General features: G+C 39.4%; 1 protein-coding gene across 2 annotated transcripts in view; it reads right to left on the minus strand.

The window, feature by feature from the left end:
• The window catches only part of NYAP2 (neuronal tyrosine-phosphorylated phosphoinositide-3-kinase adaptor 2), a 137,091-nt gene that overhangs the window by 26,465 nt on the left and 96,643 nt on the right, over positions 1 to 13,983 (minus strand). For both annotated transcript variants that reach the window (XM_079315068.1, XM_079315069.1), the window contains exon 6: positions 5,263 to 5,472. In XM_079315068.1, coding sequence (XP_079171194.1) covers positions 5,263 to 5,472 — 210 coding nt within the window. The remainder of the gene's footprint in view (positions 1 to 5,262; positions 5,473 to 13,983) is intronic.

Here is a 13,983-nt window from a genome sequence, read left to right on the forward strand (position 1 = left end):
ATAAGTGGTTTGTTCTTTCAGTGCTGCACAACTCACTCCTCTGTATTCTGCAGCATGTTATTTTTCTGCTATGGGCAGCTTATTCACTGTACTGAGGCTATCTGAGTTCTCCTATTTAATGCTGAGAATCTTAAAGGAAGAACTATTGCTAGCAATATCAGGGATGGTTTATGGCGTTCAGAAATTGTTTTTCTTTTCTTGTGAAAGATAGTGAGACAGCTCAGTATTAACATCTGAAATGAGTAGTTCTTAAGAAGTCCCCTTAGTGACAGTAATCCATGGTGTGGAGTTCTACCAGTCGTCCTGATAGACACATGGGGAAGGCTCTGTAGGTCAAGGGATGAGAGCAGCCTTTAGAGATGCCTCTTGCAACCAATGGGCAGCACGAGGTCTGAGCCCAGCAGATTCTTGGGGGTAGCCAGAAAGCTGTGAAATGTTATGCACAAAAATGTTCATAAAATTCAGTGGGTGTATTTGGATATTTCACACAGCTTCTAATGTCACATCTCTCACAGTGACATGATATGAGAAATGGACTGCAGGTCTCTGGGAGCCAGGTGCAGTGCAGTGCCAGGGCATGGGGGCTCAGTCCCCTCTTATGGCACCCACAGTGACCACAACACTTGGACAGGAGTTGCACCACAGACCCCTCACACCAAGCAAGCCCACACACAAAATCAGCTGCAATAGCTGAGCATCACTGCACTCTCAGGTTTAAACCCAGTCTTGACAGCACCAGGAAGATTACACATGGAATCAGGCAAGCATTTAGTTCCAAAGGGCAGCACAAAGGATGAGAATTTTAAGAGAGACTGTACAACATGGAAATACAGGCTTTCCAAACACAAATAGGATTGCCTTAAAGTTGTGTATTTAATTATGTGTCTAAGCACTCATATAAATGGCTTGTTTTCCAAAACTGCAAGGGCTGCCATCATGACTAAAGATGTAGAGACTTGGCTGATTGCATTTGGGACATGGGGTATTGTAGGATTTTCCTCAATAAAGCACAGTGCTGAAATGTCACAAGATTTTATAGAAATATTTTCAATCACTTTCATACCAATGTGCTATGGCTTTCTATATCCTCCAGAAGTACAACAACACTTCACTATTTTTATTTTTGGAACATAATGGGAAGAGTTCTTTATTCACCCAAGGAAGTCTTCTTTCTACTTCTCCTAATCTTAATTCAAAAAAATACTCTGGCTGTCACTTACATTGGAGAAGCTTCTTATCCTGTCACAGTCTCTTCTTTACACATGAAAAGAGAAATATTGCTTATTTGCTACAGCTGCCAAGAAATGCGTTTTGAATTAAACAAGGCAATGTGACAGGTTGAGAGCAATCACATGAAAAAAAAAAAAAAAAAAAGAAAAAAAGAAGAAAAAGAAGAAAAAAAAAGCAGGCATGCTGGAAAATACATCACACCAAGTATCTTCATACTGGCCTAAAAAGAGATGAGTAAGCTGAAATATAACTTGAAATTATGAAACATTAGGATGCAATAAACTATATAGTATTCTGTTATATATAGAAAAGTATTTAGTATTTTGCTATTGTCAGAAGCCAAGTAGTGCTAAGATATCACAGCTGCATGCCAAACAGAACAGTTTTCACAAAGGGAACACTGAACCTGTGGAACTCAGATGTCCATAGGTAAAAAGTTTAGCAAGTCTCATACACAAGTCAGGTAACAAACAAAATCATGTCTGAAAAGGAACCCTCTGTTTAGGTTTAGGGGACATTTTGCCCAAAGGCAGAAGTTGTTAGTGAAATATACTTTGTATCCTGAAATATGGGTGTTCATTTTATTTGTAAAGCTTCTGTTGTAGGGTTTGGCTGTGTTCGTTTGCTATTTCCTGGTTTCTTTGAAATACAAGGAAGTGTTTTGTATCTTTGCTCAGGTTTTTTGTGTGTGTTGTTCTTACACCTAGGCAACATTTTTACTCCAGCCAGAATGGGTGTGATCCTGCAGCCTGGAGGTCACAGAGCAGGATGCCCTCAGTGTGCAGCTGCCAGTACTGCTCCTTCTGTTAAAGGTCACAGGAGCTGCTTAGGAGGAGCTGGTGAGCAGAGAACACGAATGACTGGCTCAGGAAAGGTCTGGGCCTCACAGGGCACTAACATAAAACCCCTGCATTAAGTTGGAGAATCTTCACGTGGAGAATCCTTGTGGATTTAGGAGCACAGTGATACTGCCTGTGAGGAGAATATGTGTGAAGCACTTTGGCTGGCATGAACTGACTTTTTGCTGCTATACCCTTCTTAGACCAATGAATGCATCTTGTGCCTTGGGCTTCCCAGGCTTTGCCCCATTCCAAAATAGATGAACTTAAAATATTCATCCCTTTTGGAAATCACCAGTGATGGCCAGTAATTCCAATGAATGGTGAGCATTTATTCCCTTCCTGATTACCTACAATGTTTTCAGATGGAATATTTATGGCTGGCTGAGTGACAAGCTGGTGGTGATTCAAAACCAGGATGCAATCGAGTTTCTGGGATTTAAAAGGCAGGGCAGTGCCTGTCTCCAGCAGCAGGTGGCAATGCAAAATGCTTCTTCGTTGCAGTTAGGAAAAAAGCAGCAACATTCCAGAAAATACTCTTCAAGTCTCCTGGAGTGAAGTTATACAGATTCTGTGTTACAGATTGTGTTTGGCTGTTCATTATAATTGCACTGACTTTCCCAAAAGTCAGCATGCCCCCAAATCACACTGCTTTCCATAAGAAATTATAGAATGCCAAGAAACAGAAAGTGCCCTTGACAAATCCTGTCACAGAACAATCAGGCACTAGAGACAGTGATAACTGTGTGCAGCTGACAGCCCAGGCTCTTTGAACAAAATGGATAGAAAGCTCAAGATTACGTTTGGAGATGCCTAATTCTCCCTCTGATCTTACTAGCAGTTCCAGAGTTGGGGAGAGCCCACCAAAAATCAGTATTCTCACTCAGGGATCTGCCCAGGCTGCCTCAATTCCTGGCTCATCTGTGCTGGAGCAGAGCTGCCTGATGAGCTCAGTGGGAAGTCTATTCACACCCTTTCTCTTTTACGGCAGAGCAATTCAACCTCATTTTTTAAAATTTATTCCAATATTGCCCTAATAAATGCCTGTATCAGTGTGAACTATGAGGCAGGTACCAAACTGTGGTGTTTCAAGGACATGACTGCACAAAAAATAATAAAAAAGTAGCCCTTTTTCTATTATCTACAATGCTGCAGAGAGAGCAACAGCAGTGATGACTGTACTGGGGACTACCTTGATTTTATTTGGTCCTGCAGTAAATCTAAGTTCTAATTGCTAGAGCAGAATTACTTTATCTCCTTGACTCCAGAATGCATTTGTATTCATATGAAAGTATTAAATCTCTCCTCTTGCATTCTGTTACAGTTTTAATTTAATTGCAGAGAATGAGCTGTTACAGTTCATGTACAAGTTCATTGAGGAGAACTGTGTGCAGCATTCTCAATGCAGCCCCCCTGAGTAAAGGTAAAACAAGTTGCTCAGGCAACAGCAAGAGGCACAGGGGAAAAAATATTCAGGGCAGATGAGACCCAATATTCATGAAATGAAATATCATAAATCTGCAGGGAAAGAAAAGCCATAGTCAGGTCTCAGATTTTAATTGTAGAAAGGAGTCAAAATTCAGCCAAGAAAATAAATTTTTTCTTTGACAATCCTAGCAATGTAAGACAAAGTCACAGTAAACTAAATCAAGGCATGATTCAACAACTATTGCAGTTTGCTGATGCCAAATGGAGATTGAGGCCAACATGTTTTGTCTGCTTTTGGAGATCAACCAACTCTTTGAAATAAAACTGCTGCAGAAATGTTGGACAGCAGTGTTATATTTTGCTAAGAGCTTACTCTTCAGTTTTAACTTCTTTACTACTCAGCTCCATAGTGTCATCTTGCAGAACTGAAGAGATTGGCACACACCTTTGTTCTAATTATCAGATATCCCAATACTTTGATGTGGTAGCTTTAAACCAATCCTTTAACTTGCATTAGCACAAATGATGGTCCAATACACTGGGAACAAAATTTTTTTACCAAAAGCTATGAGCTAATCTGGAAAATCCCCACATTCCAGCAAGCTTTGTGAGGACAGACAAGTAAGCAAACGGCAGTAGCACACAAAAAACCTGTGCTAGAGTCAAGTTTTGCAGAAAAGTCACTTTCACTGCACCAGGAAGGACTGTTTGGGGGGTCTGTAGCAAGTAAAGCTGGGCTACATGATTGCTGCAAATGGCATTTCACATCAGCAAAGATTCTTCAACCTATACACTGAGTTTCAGGTGTCATTTTCAGCAATTCAGGGACAATCTGAGTCCCATTATCACACAGGGAAGCAATGTTCTGGGTGAGGCGTGAGCATCTCTGCTCACTCAGCAGTTTAAACACTTCTTGCTGTCACTCACTGCCCAGCAGATCTCTCAGACAGGAATGATTTCTTGTCTGAACAGCTCATTTGTGCTCTTATACTCACTGAACATTGACCATGATGCTTCAGTACTAGATATGCCAACTCTCCTTAAAGTGGATATTTCTCACAGTCCCACTAATAAGCAATGAAGTTACTTTTTTAATGAGAGTTGTCAAATCTCAAAAGTACCACTGTACTCATGCATGGGCAATAGATATCTTTTTATAGATACCTATTAATTTATCAGTTCCATTTGTCTTAGTCAATTTGTAAACAAGACTGCATTAAAATGCCATTGTTTATGGCAGTATACTATTTAATATGCAAACATTTTTGATTAATAAAATGAATAGGTATGTATCTGAGACTTCTGAAATCCATAGTCAATTTTCTAGAAATTTCTGTACAAACAGAAAGCAAAGGTTGCCTTTGTCCTGTTACTGTGCCCCTCAGTAAGACAGCCTTGCTTTTGCACAGTGGATTTTTGTTACTTTATGTAATACCTGAACTTCAGAACTTCTTCCTGAGGTGCCATCCTAGTATTGTCTTTGCCATAGACACACCTTTTCAATGTCAGGTGGAATGCTTTACTTCATTTAAAGTAGATAACTGGCATGTTTACATGCTTCAATTCCATGTGCCATCCCAGCTGTTCTGGCACAGAGCACAAGTACAGCACAAGCCTTATTAGTGCAGCAGTCAATGGACAGGGCCAAATCTGGAAGGTATTTGGAAGTCTAAAGAATCTGGATGCTTCCTACACCTGTGTATCTTTAGAGATTCTTCATCTCACAAGGAGATTCAGCTCTTCCCTGCTCTGCCACTTGACATACCTGAGCTGTTGCCTCCAGCCAGCATGGTTGGGCTGACAGAGGATCTCCCCAGCCTGCTGGACACCACAGGGGGGCCTGGAGTTCCATCCCATTCCTGAGCTTTCCCTGGCTCCCTAGAGGAAGCTGTCCCATGATGTCCTCTTTCTTTGTTTTCCAGCTTTGGTAGTGGTTCAGTGCTGTGACTTCTGATCTTCAGCTCATCTAGTGGTTCTACAAAATAGACAAGTGCACATTTCACTATAGAGCAACTGCTAATCATCCACATCATGCAATAATCTTTTGAAAAATGATCCATACATATCAATCATAAATCCTTTAAGGGCAATTTATAGCATGGTTTTACCATCTAGGAAAAAACTCTGTAGCTCATATAGGTTTCAATACACATTTTAATTATTAAAAGCACACACCATGCAGCAGATGGATGAAATGTAGCATTTCCGTTACAACTTTTATATGCCAGAAAAATAATTTTGAAAATGGTTCCCTAACAAAGTGTGGTTTATTAACAATTTATAGAAATACTTGAAATCTTTTCAGTTGTCATTTCATTGGGAATAAGTTCTTCAGGCACTTTCCAAGGAAGCTCTCTCCTAAGGCAATATTGTGCAATCAACATGTCTGTACGTCTCATAAGATCTAATAAAAGCACAGAATCCAGAAAACAAAAGAGTACACATCCATTTTGGGTGTGCCCAGCACCATAACCTAGGGAATGAAGTTGTACTTGTTTGGAAAATCCTTGGAGTCAGAAAATTACTTCTTTGCTTGCAACACCTCAAGTCAATGAAAAGAGGAGCAATTCAAAACACAGTTGAATGATTTTCTCAAGTGAAGCAGTGATGTCTGCTTTCTTCATGGCTGGTGATTATCTGTTCTTTTCTCAAAACCCTAATTTCTTTTCTTGCAGGTCGAGCAATGTATAGAGAAAGAATTCATTCCTGCTCTTTCCCATCTATAGCTGTGAAAAATTCACATGGAAAACTGGATACAGAAGAAACATTAGATTGCTCTTTAGTTATAAGAGGTAATTACTGTGCTACTCAGTTATTCAAAGCTGCTGGTTACCTCCTTTTGAAAAAAAATAGTTCTCAGTTTGGAATTTTATATCTCAAACCAGAATTGATTCTTACACGATACTCTCAGTTCTAGTCACACAGATTTATTAATCAACCCCCTGATGTGTCTTAATTTCTGTATGTATCTACAGCCTTGGAACCCACATTTGATAGAGATAACAATCTTGCCTTGAGCTCTATCTCAAAAACTTTTAGTGGCTCCAAGGGACTTTGGAAGGTTTGAGAGAACCAAGCAAAGAGAAAATGCCAGGAGCCATTGAGAGGCAGGAGATGCCAGCAGTTCCCTGAGGGGCCCATGATGAATGGCAGAGCAGGACTGACAGTCTGAGTTGCCACTTCCTCTCTCAGTCATCTCCATGCCCAGGAACTGGGACTGTTCAACAGGGATCACCACTCAGATGATGCAGTCCCAGAAAAGGACCACATTCAAATCACTTTGATTTGCCTGTGGCTCAATACCCCACAGGAAGATGCACTGTTAGACATCTATTATGGGTAGAGACTCCACCTACACACAACAGTGACAAAATCTCACCTTGTTATGGATTCTTTGACATTCCGGTCTGCAGGTGACCTTAATGATTAACAGCATAGTCAGCCTGGGATTTCCTCAATGAAACATCATACAGGAAATATGTAAAAAATATCTAACTGGCTATGCAGTACAATATGTAATCACTGGTGTATTTCATTAATTACTATTGGTTAATAGTAAAATTTAATGTTGAGGATATCTTACCACAGCCTTCAAGTAGTAACACTGCATGAGAAAATGATTAAACCACCCCAGGCTGGGAGTTGTAAATAAGATTCAGTGACATTTTATGTGATAAAGACCTTCAAAACTCAAACCTCTTCCATGAACTTCTAGGTCACCTACCTACTTTAGTGTATGCAAAATGACACTGCAGTGAAAATCCAAAGTGTTTGTTTTTCCTAGCTGGCAACCCCAGCAGGGTACAAGGTTGAATAGCAGTCTGTATCAATATAACATGGCATCTGCCTTTCAGGGACCTGTGCTACGAGATGTCTGTGACAGATCTGTCTGTCTGTGACTGCATAGAGAGACCTGCTAATACAAAGAGCTGTGAGAAGAGAGGGAGTGCCCAAATTATTACCAGGATTAGAACTGTTCCAGTTGACAGCATCGAGCTATCAAAAATACTGATTTGTTTTTTCACATAACAGATGCATGCAATCATATGTGATTTTTTTCCTTCACACCAATAGCACTCACTTCTTTAAGATACTACTTTTCTGGGAAAAGGAAACATTAAAAAAAAAGTTTTGAAATTCTTTGGAAATGCTCACAATCCTCTTTCCCACTACTACAGGATGGTGTCTAGATTGCAGTTTATTCTTCACAGCAAAATGAAGAGAAAGCCAGAAGACTAGAATGTGGTTTTAGAAAGTAAGGATTGGACCCTGCAGGTGCCCTACCAAATTAATGCATCATTCAATAGAGTTAATTTACTATGTCATCCAGATGCTCCTGGGAATGCTGTGACTATCTTAGTGAAAACCTTCTCTGTGTGTGCCTCATTGACACTACTTGAACACCACCCCTTGAAATTTCACACACATGCAGTCAGCTCTTGTCACAGTGGAAATGCTCTGGCTGAGTGTGTAGCTAAGGATTTATCCACTTCAGTTTACTTAGCAGAGAAGCATTTGTACTTGTTGCCTGATAAAAAAGATTTGTGCATTCTTAGTTTTATTGTCTGCTGAATCAAAGCACAGCAGCTCTCTGTAAACAGCTGGAAACTGTGGAACTATTCAGACTAAATAAAGATTTGGTTTATAGTCTAGTTCTTTATAAGGTGTAGAAAATCAGTTTTCAGCTGCCTGTCTAGACTTTGCAAATTTACATTCCACTATCCCTTCTTGGGAATTTTCAGTTCACAGTTTATCTGAGAAGTAATATATCCTAAAAATGAAAAGCAGATTGAAACAGATTATAATGTCATGTAACCCATCACTGGGCCTGAATCATTATTATTTGGTGATCATTATCAGTAACAATGATACACCGACAGAAAACAACATGTCATTGTTTTATGTAGTTTTCTGCAATATTACTTTTCAGTTCACTTATAAAAACAGAAAAAAATGAAAAAGAAAATTATTGCCTCAAACATTTTGGGGAGAATTTTAGAATAACTTCAGCTCCTTTAATAAATTTCAATGTGAATAATATTCAAACTCAGTTAAAAAAATATTAAAAATCACTCTGCTACTTCTTGGTCGACTGAAAGAGCACTTCAGTTGCAATGTGCCCAGGACAGCTCTAGAAATACAGAATGCTCCCCTGGCAGGTCTCAGCCCATCACTGGCACATTTGTTGACTGTCCCAGCCACTTGGATGCTTTTATCTTGTCATCTACTCCTTTCTGCAAATGTAGCTCCATGGAGAAAGCTAAGTGGCACAAATGAGTGTGTCCCATAAGAGCACATTCCCTGCTCCATGTTTTGGCTCCTGCAGCCTGACAGAAGGCATTGGCAGAGAGCAGAACATGCTTGTAGCTGCTGGCCGTGTTACCTGTGGGATGGGGACCTTATCACCCACTGAAAAGCAAACCAGGATATTTAACACAGAGTAACCATTATAACAGCTACAGCAGGATGTAAATGGCCACTTTATCCCTATTGATCCCATCCTGAAAACAGGAACTCTTGCCAGTCACATATATCTGTGCATACAGAGACACAGCTGAAAGGTAACAGTAGCTGCTGTATAGCTTTTTAAATTTCTTTTTCATTTGGGAAGTGGAGAAACATAGGTTGGATCTAAGTTATCTTGTGCTGTTAAAACCTTAATTAGGAGGAAATATCAAAGCTCAGTATTATGCTGGGAGCTCACTGAATCATATGGTGGCCACCAGAAAATCTTTTCACAGTCAAATGCTACTTTTTTTAAAAGCTGAAATTATTATGGAAAGCATCTTTATTGTTCAATACTTCTTCCACCAAAATGGTACATAAAAATGTAAATTTCAAGAAATAATTCACTGCTTTAAATATTTATGGACACAGTTAGTTAAACTGCCATAAAGGCATTCAAATGTTTCAAGCACTTTCAGCTGTCATTGTATTTCAATATTTAAAGATATGCATTTTTCTTATTTATTTCACCTGAATCTCAGATTTTTCCATTTAAAGTACAAGATGATTAAAATCTCTAGAAAAATACATATTTTACAAATAATTGGCATGTACAATCTCCCCTCCAGGAAAGGTGCCCTGATAGCTGTGCACTAGGCAAGGCTGGCACACGGGCTGTGGTACTATAAAACCTGGCAATGCTAAAGGAAGTAAGAAATAAACTGAGTCAGTTGTAACTTGGACCTAAAAAACTGAAATTGCAGTTACAGATAACATCTTAGCCAAAAAGCTATCATTCAAATGAGTATAACTCTGGGGCCACTCGGCCACTCTGCTCTAAAACATAAATTAATTTCAGGTCCAGGTTGCTTCTTAGTGCAATGCAAAGTGATAAATGGCAGAATTGTTATCACTGCTTGGGGTTTTGGGGGAAGAAAGAAAAGCAATTGCCTTAAGGACCTTCAAACGAAGATTGCTCTTTGCCATCTCTCTCTCAGCTGTGAGCTGAAATGTATAAGCTAATCCATACATTATTAATTTATTCCTTTTGTTTCTTTGTGTTTGTTATAAACCTAAATAAATAATACATCACTCTAGGCAGAACTCCCATGCTGGGGGAAGCAAATGGTCTAAACCTCAGCACTCACATAGAGGTGCAAAGCAAAGTCATTTGGGATGGGGTTTAGATGAGGGGCAGAACTCCTGATCTCCTCCAGCCTCGACATATCCAACCTCACCTCGTGTGGCCTCAGGGCAGGTGTGCCCTGGCTGAGGGAGCAGGAGCACAGAGCACTGCAAGGGCACACCTGGAGGGGTGCAGGAGCAGGGTGAGACTGCAGCAGCACCTGTGTGTGATGGTCAGAGCTGCCCCAGGCACAGCTGCACCAGCGTCCCTCCTGCCACTGCTGGCACCTCAGCAGCCTGTGCCTGACCCTCCCCAGGCACTGCATGCAGAGCAGTACTAAACCTTCCAGAGAATCCCAGCGTTTCTTCCATCTGCACCCCAGGGCTTTTATTTACCTTTACTACACATCTGAAAATTAGAGCTGCCTTTTAATGGATTTCTTGATGTGTGGTGTTTATCTGATCTGAGTTGTAAAGTTATCCCAACCTCTTCCAAAGAAAAATAACTAGCTATTAATATCACATGTAAGAAATATGGATAATGCTCAGTGTTTCAACCATTAAAAGAAAAAAAAAAAGAGCATATTATACTGTCAGTAAAACCCATATCCTCATCTTTATTAACTATAGTGGATTGTCTATTCTGACTTCATCTGCTTGCTAATTAAGCAGAAGTTTGCTTTGCATATCAATTTTTAATACCCCTTTTTTACAGTTAAGTGAGAGTTGCAGCAGCCAGCTTGTTCAATTATAAGCAGCTCTGACCTAGTTCCATGCAAAATCAATAGAAAGCCTGAAAGTCTCACAAACCATCTAACATTTAGGGAAGACATGGCTGAGCTGCTTCTTGGTGTTCGTGGGACACTTTCCTGCAAGCAGTGTAGGGCTGTTTTGGTTTATGTGGTGAAATCCAGTGGAGATCATATTGGCCTGCTACAGACAGACAAGGGAGGGGAAAAGGGATTGCTGAGGAGAAAGCAGTTAGTTGATTTTCTGTGGCTGTCCCAAACCTGGTAAGTGTGCAATCACAGTTAGGAAAACAAGACAGGAAAAGAAAAAGTCACAATACAACTAACTGAAGACTAATAAAAGAAGGGATAGATTTATAGCGAAATATTTATACCACAAATTTATCAACCAAGCCTTTAGAATAAAAAAATTAACGAAAATTATGAAAGCTATGATCTGGTTAAAAAGTAGAATAGAATTCTTTAAGTTTCAATAAACTTCAGCTGGTGTCATTAGTCCTTTAAAAGACAAAATTTTTAAAAATCACCACTCTAAGACATATTCAACATTACTTGATGTCCTCTGGTAAGAGAAAAAAATCCTCTTGCATATTGATTAAAATAAAAAAACATCTATTTTTACTGTTAAATAAGGAGAGACATTTTCCATCCCTGGAAGTGTTCAAAAATGTGTGGATATGGCAATTGAGGACATAATTTAATGTTGAGTATGGTGGTGGTGCTGGGCTGACATTTGTAACTAATGATCTTAGAGGTCTGTTCCACCCTTAATTCTATGATCCTATGGTTGATCCAAGATGATCATATTTTGGCATATATTACAGAAATTATGACAATCACCTGTTTCCAACAGGACCATCATTTCTAAATCATTCAGTCTTTGCTTGATCTTTTAAGTGTGCCTATTCTGCTGCAAATCACATCACAGCCCCATCATCTGACCAAGCAGGCCACATCTGGAAGATATGCACTGTATAGATGTACTTCTAAAGCAAATAAAAACAGTGTCCTGGGACTCTCAACATTACATCAAATGGCAGTCTATTAACAAGTTTTCTACTTAATTCAGACTAGTCACAATTACATAATTAAACAGAACACGTTATTATCTTTATTATCTGACATTCATTTTTCTTTGTTATCATTCTCCTTTCAGACCTTGGAATGCTGGAAATTGGTGAGTTGCACTTAGAAAAACCTTAACAGAAGCCTGTGTCCTTTGGTGCCTGTTTGGGCAAAAAACTTAATTACAACAAGTCAAAGTGAATCCTGTTATTAACTTCAACAGGGAAAGGGTTTTCTTTCCAGCAGTTATTAGCTCAGATTATCTAGCCATGCTGATGCATATGGATGTATGGAAAAGCTGATCATGGTGAGCTGTAAACATTTCCAAAGTTTGTGCACCCAGAACTGCTGATAATCCAGGCTGTGCTTTTAGTTAAAAAACTAAATGTGTGCACATACATTTCGTACCCATAGGTGGCTATGAACAAAGTCTATGACTGCAGCAGACAGGAAAAGGAAGAAGCCTAGCCCAAAAAGTCTGAGTGTGCAGGCTTGTGAAACTTTGGTTTCACTGCCACGAGCCTTGGACTAATTAGCATCACACATTGCACATAAACACAGACTGCCATGCCCACCCTAAATACCATAAAGATCAAAGAAAAGACTCTTAATGAAACCTGTAATGAAACTGTGGCAATCAGTCTCTGTAAAGGTGGCCCAACTGTTACCTGCCATTTGATTTGAAGGGATGGTGCCTACTCTCTACTTAAAGGCTTTCCTTCTCAGCCCCATTCATTGCACCTCTCACTCATTCTGTTATTCAGGTTCTTAAAATACACCCCTGATCTTTGAATGAGGACACAATGGTTTGATGGGTCCTGCACACACCCTAACACAGTATGGCAAGAAATCATAAGGCAAGAGGGAGTCAAAAGAGCTGAAGTATAGAGACATTTCAAGAAAAATGTATTTGTAGAAAGTTCATGACCTTATGTTTCAAAGCTTCTCTTCAAAAACATCAATCTTTCATGGAAGTCCTGACTATATTAAACTTGTCAACACTCTTTTGTCAAGTTTTCTGCTGAAAAACAGGATTTGAACTCTTTCAGGAGTTTGGATGTAAAGTTTTTCCATTTTCTGAACATGTCAATTTCTTCTAAAGAGTGTGTTTTTATCCAGATTCCATAGTAAATGTTAGTCAGAAAATGAAAATATAGCAAAGGATATGGATTGTGGAAACTGGGGACAGAAACCCTCCCTTTTGTATATGAATATGAAAGTATCTATTTCAAATATGAAATGAAAATTAATTCTTTCCTGGCTGTTTTCTCTATGGTTTAACTAGCTGTATGAAAAACATTTTTCTTTATTAGCTTCATTAATGAATTAGAAAATTTTCCTTTCATTATTAGAGCACACATGCCAATTGCACAGCTCTCCTTTTATCCAGTATGTTACCTGCAAAAGGGAATCCTGACACTTCCTGGACACTGATCTGATCTGAATTTCAGTCTCTTTTACAGAGTCAGGCACAAGCATCTAATGTTCCTGTGCAGCCTCTCTGCTTAGCTAGCTCTAGGCCAGGATCCTAAGAAATTTTTGCTCAGGAAGTAAATGCTTAAGATTCCTCCCTGCCACAGGATGAAACCTTTATGTCATTCTGTCTTTCTGTGCATTTTGACAGCCTTAATTATTTTAGGCCCTCCCCACTTTCTAATTAGAGGTTTCATTTTGTGAACTGGTTTTATTCTTGCTAGAAAAGCAACTGTGAAACCATGCCAGCAGAGACTTCCGATATCGAGGAAATAAGTAGAATTGCAGATGGTCCTGTAACAGCTCTGGCTGGTGTCTGTGCTTGCAAGGCCTTACTATTATTGCCTTCAGTGTGCAGAGCAGCTACTGTGGCTGGCATAAAGCTCTCTGTGTTACAGCACATGCAAACTACATACAAACATTGCTGAAGCAGTAAATTAGCTATAGATTTCCTGGGAGAAGGTACTTTTTGAGTCATGAATTCAAATTCACACACAAAAATAAAGTAATTGCCATCTTCAGTAAAATTAAACACACAGCTTCTCTCTTTCAGATGAGTAATTACAAGAACAATGGTTTTCCTTACTCATTCTTAAATGCCAGATAAAGTGCTAATTGCATGTTACTGT

The sequence above is a fragment of the Erithacus rubecula genome, assembly GCF_903797595.1.
Source record: "Erithacus rubecula genome assembly, chromosome: 11".
NCBI lineage: Eukaryota > Metazoa > Chordata > Aves > Passeriformes > Muscicapidae > Erithacus > Erithacus rubecula.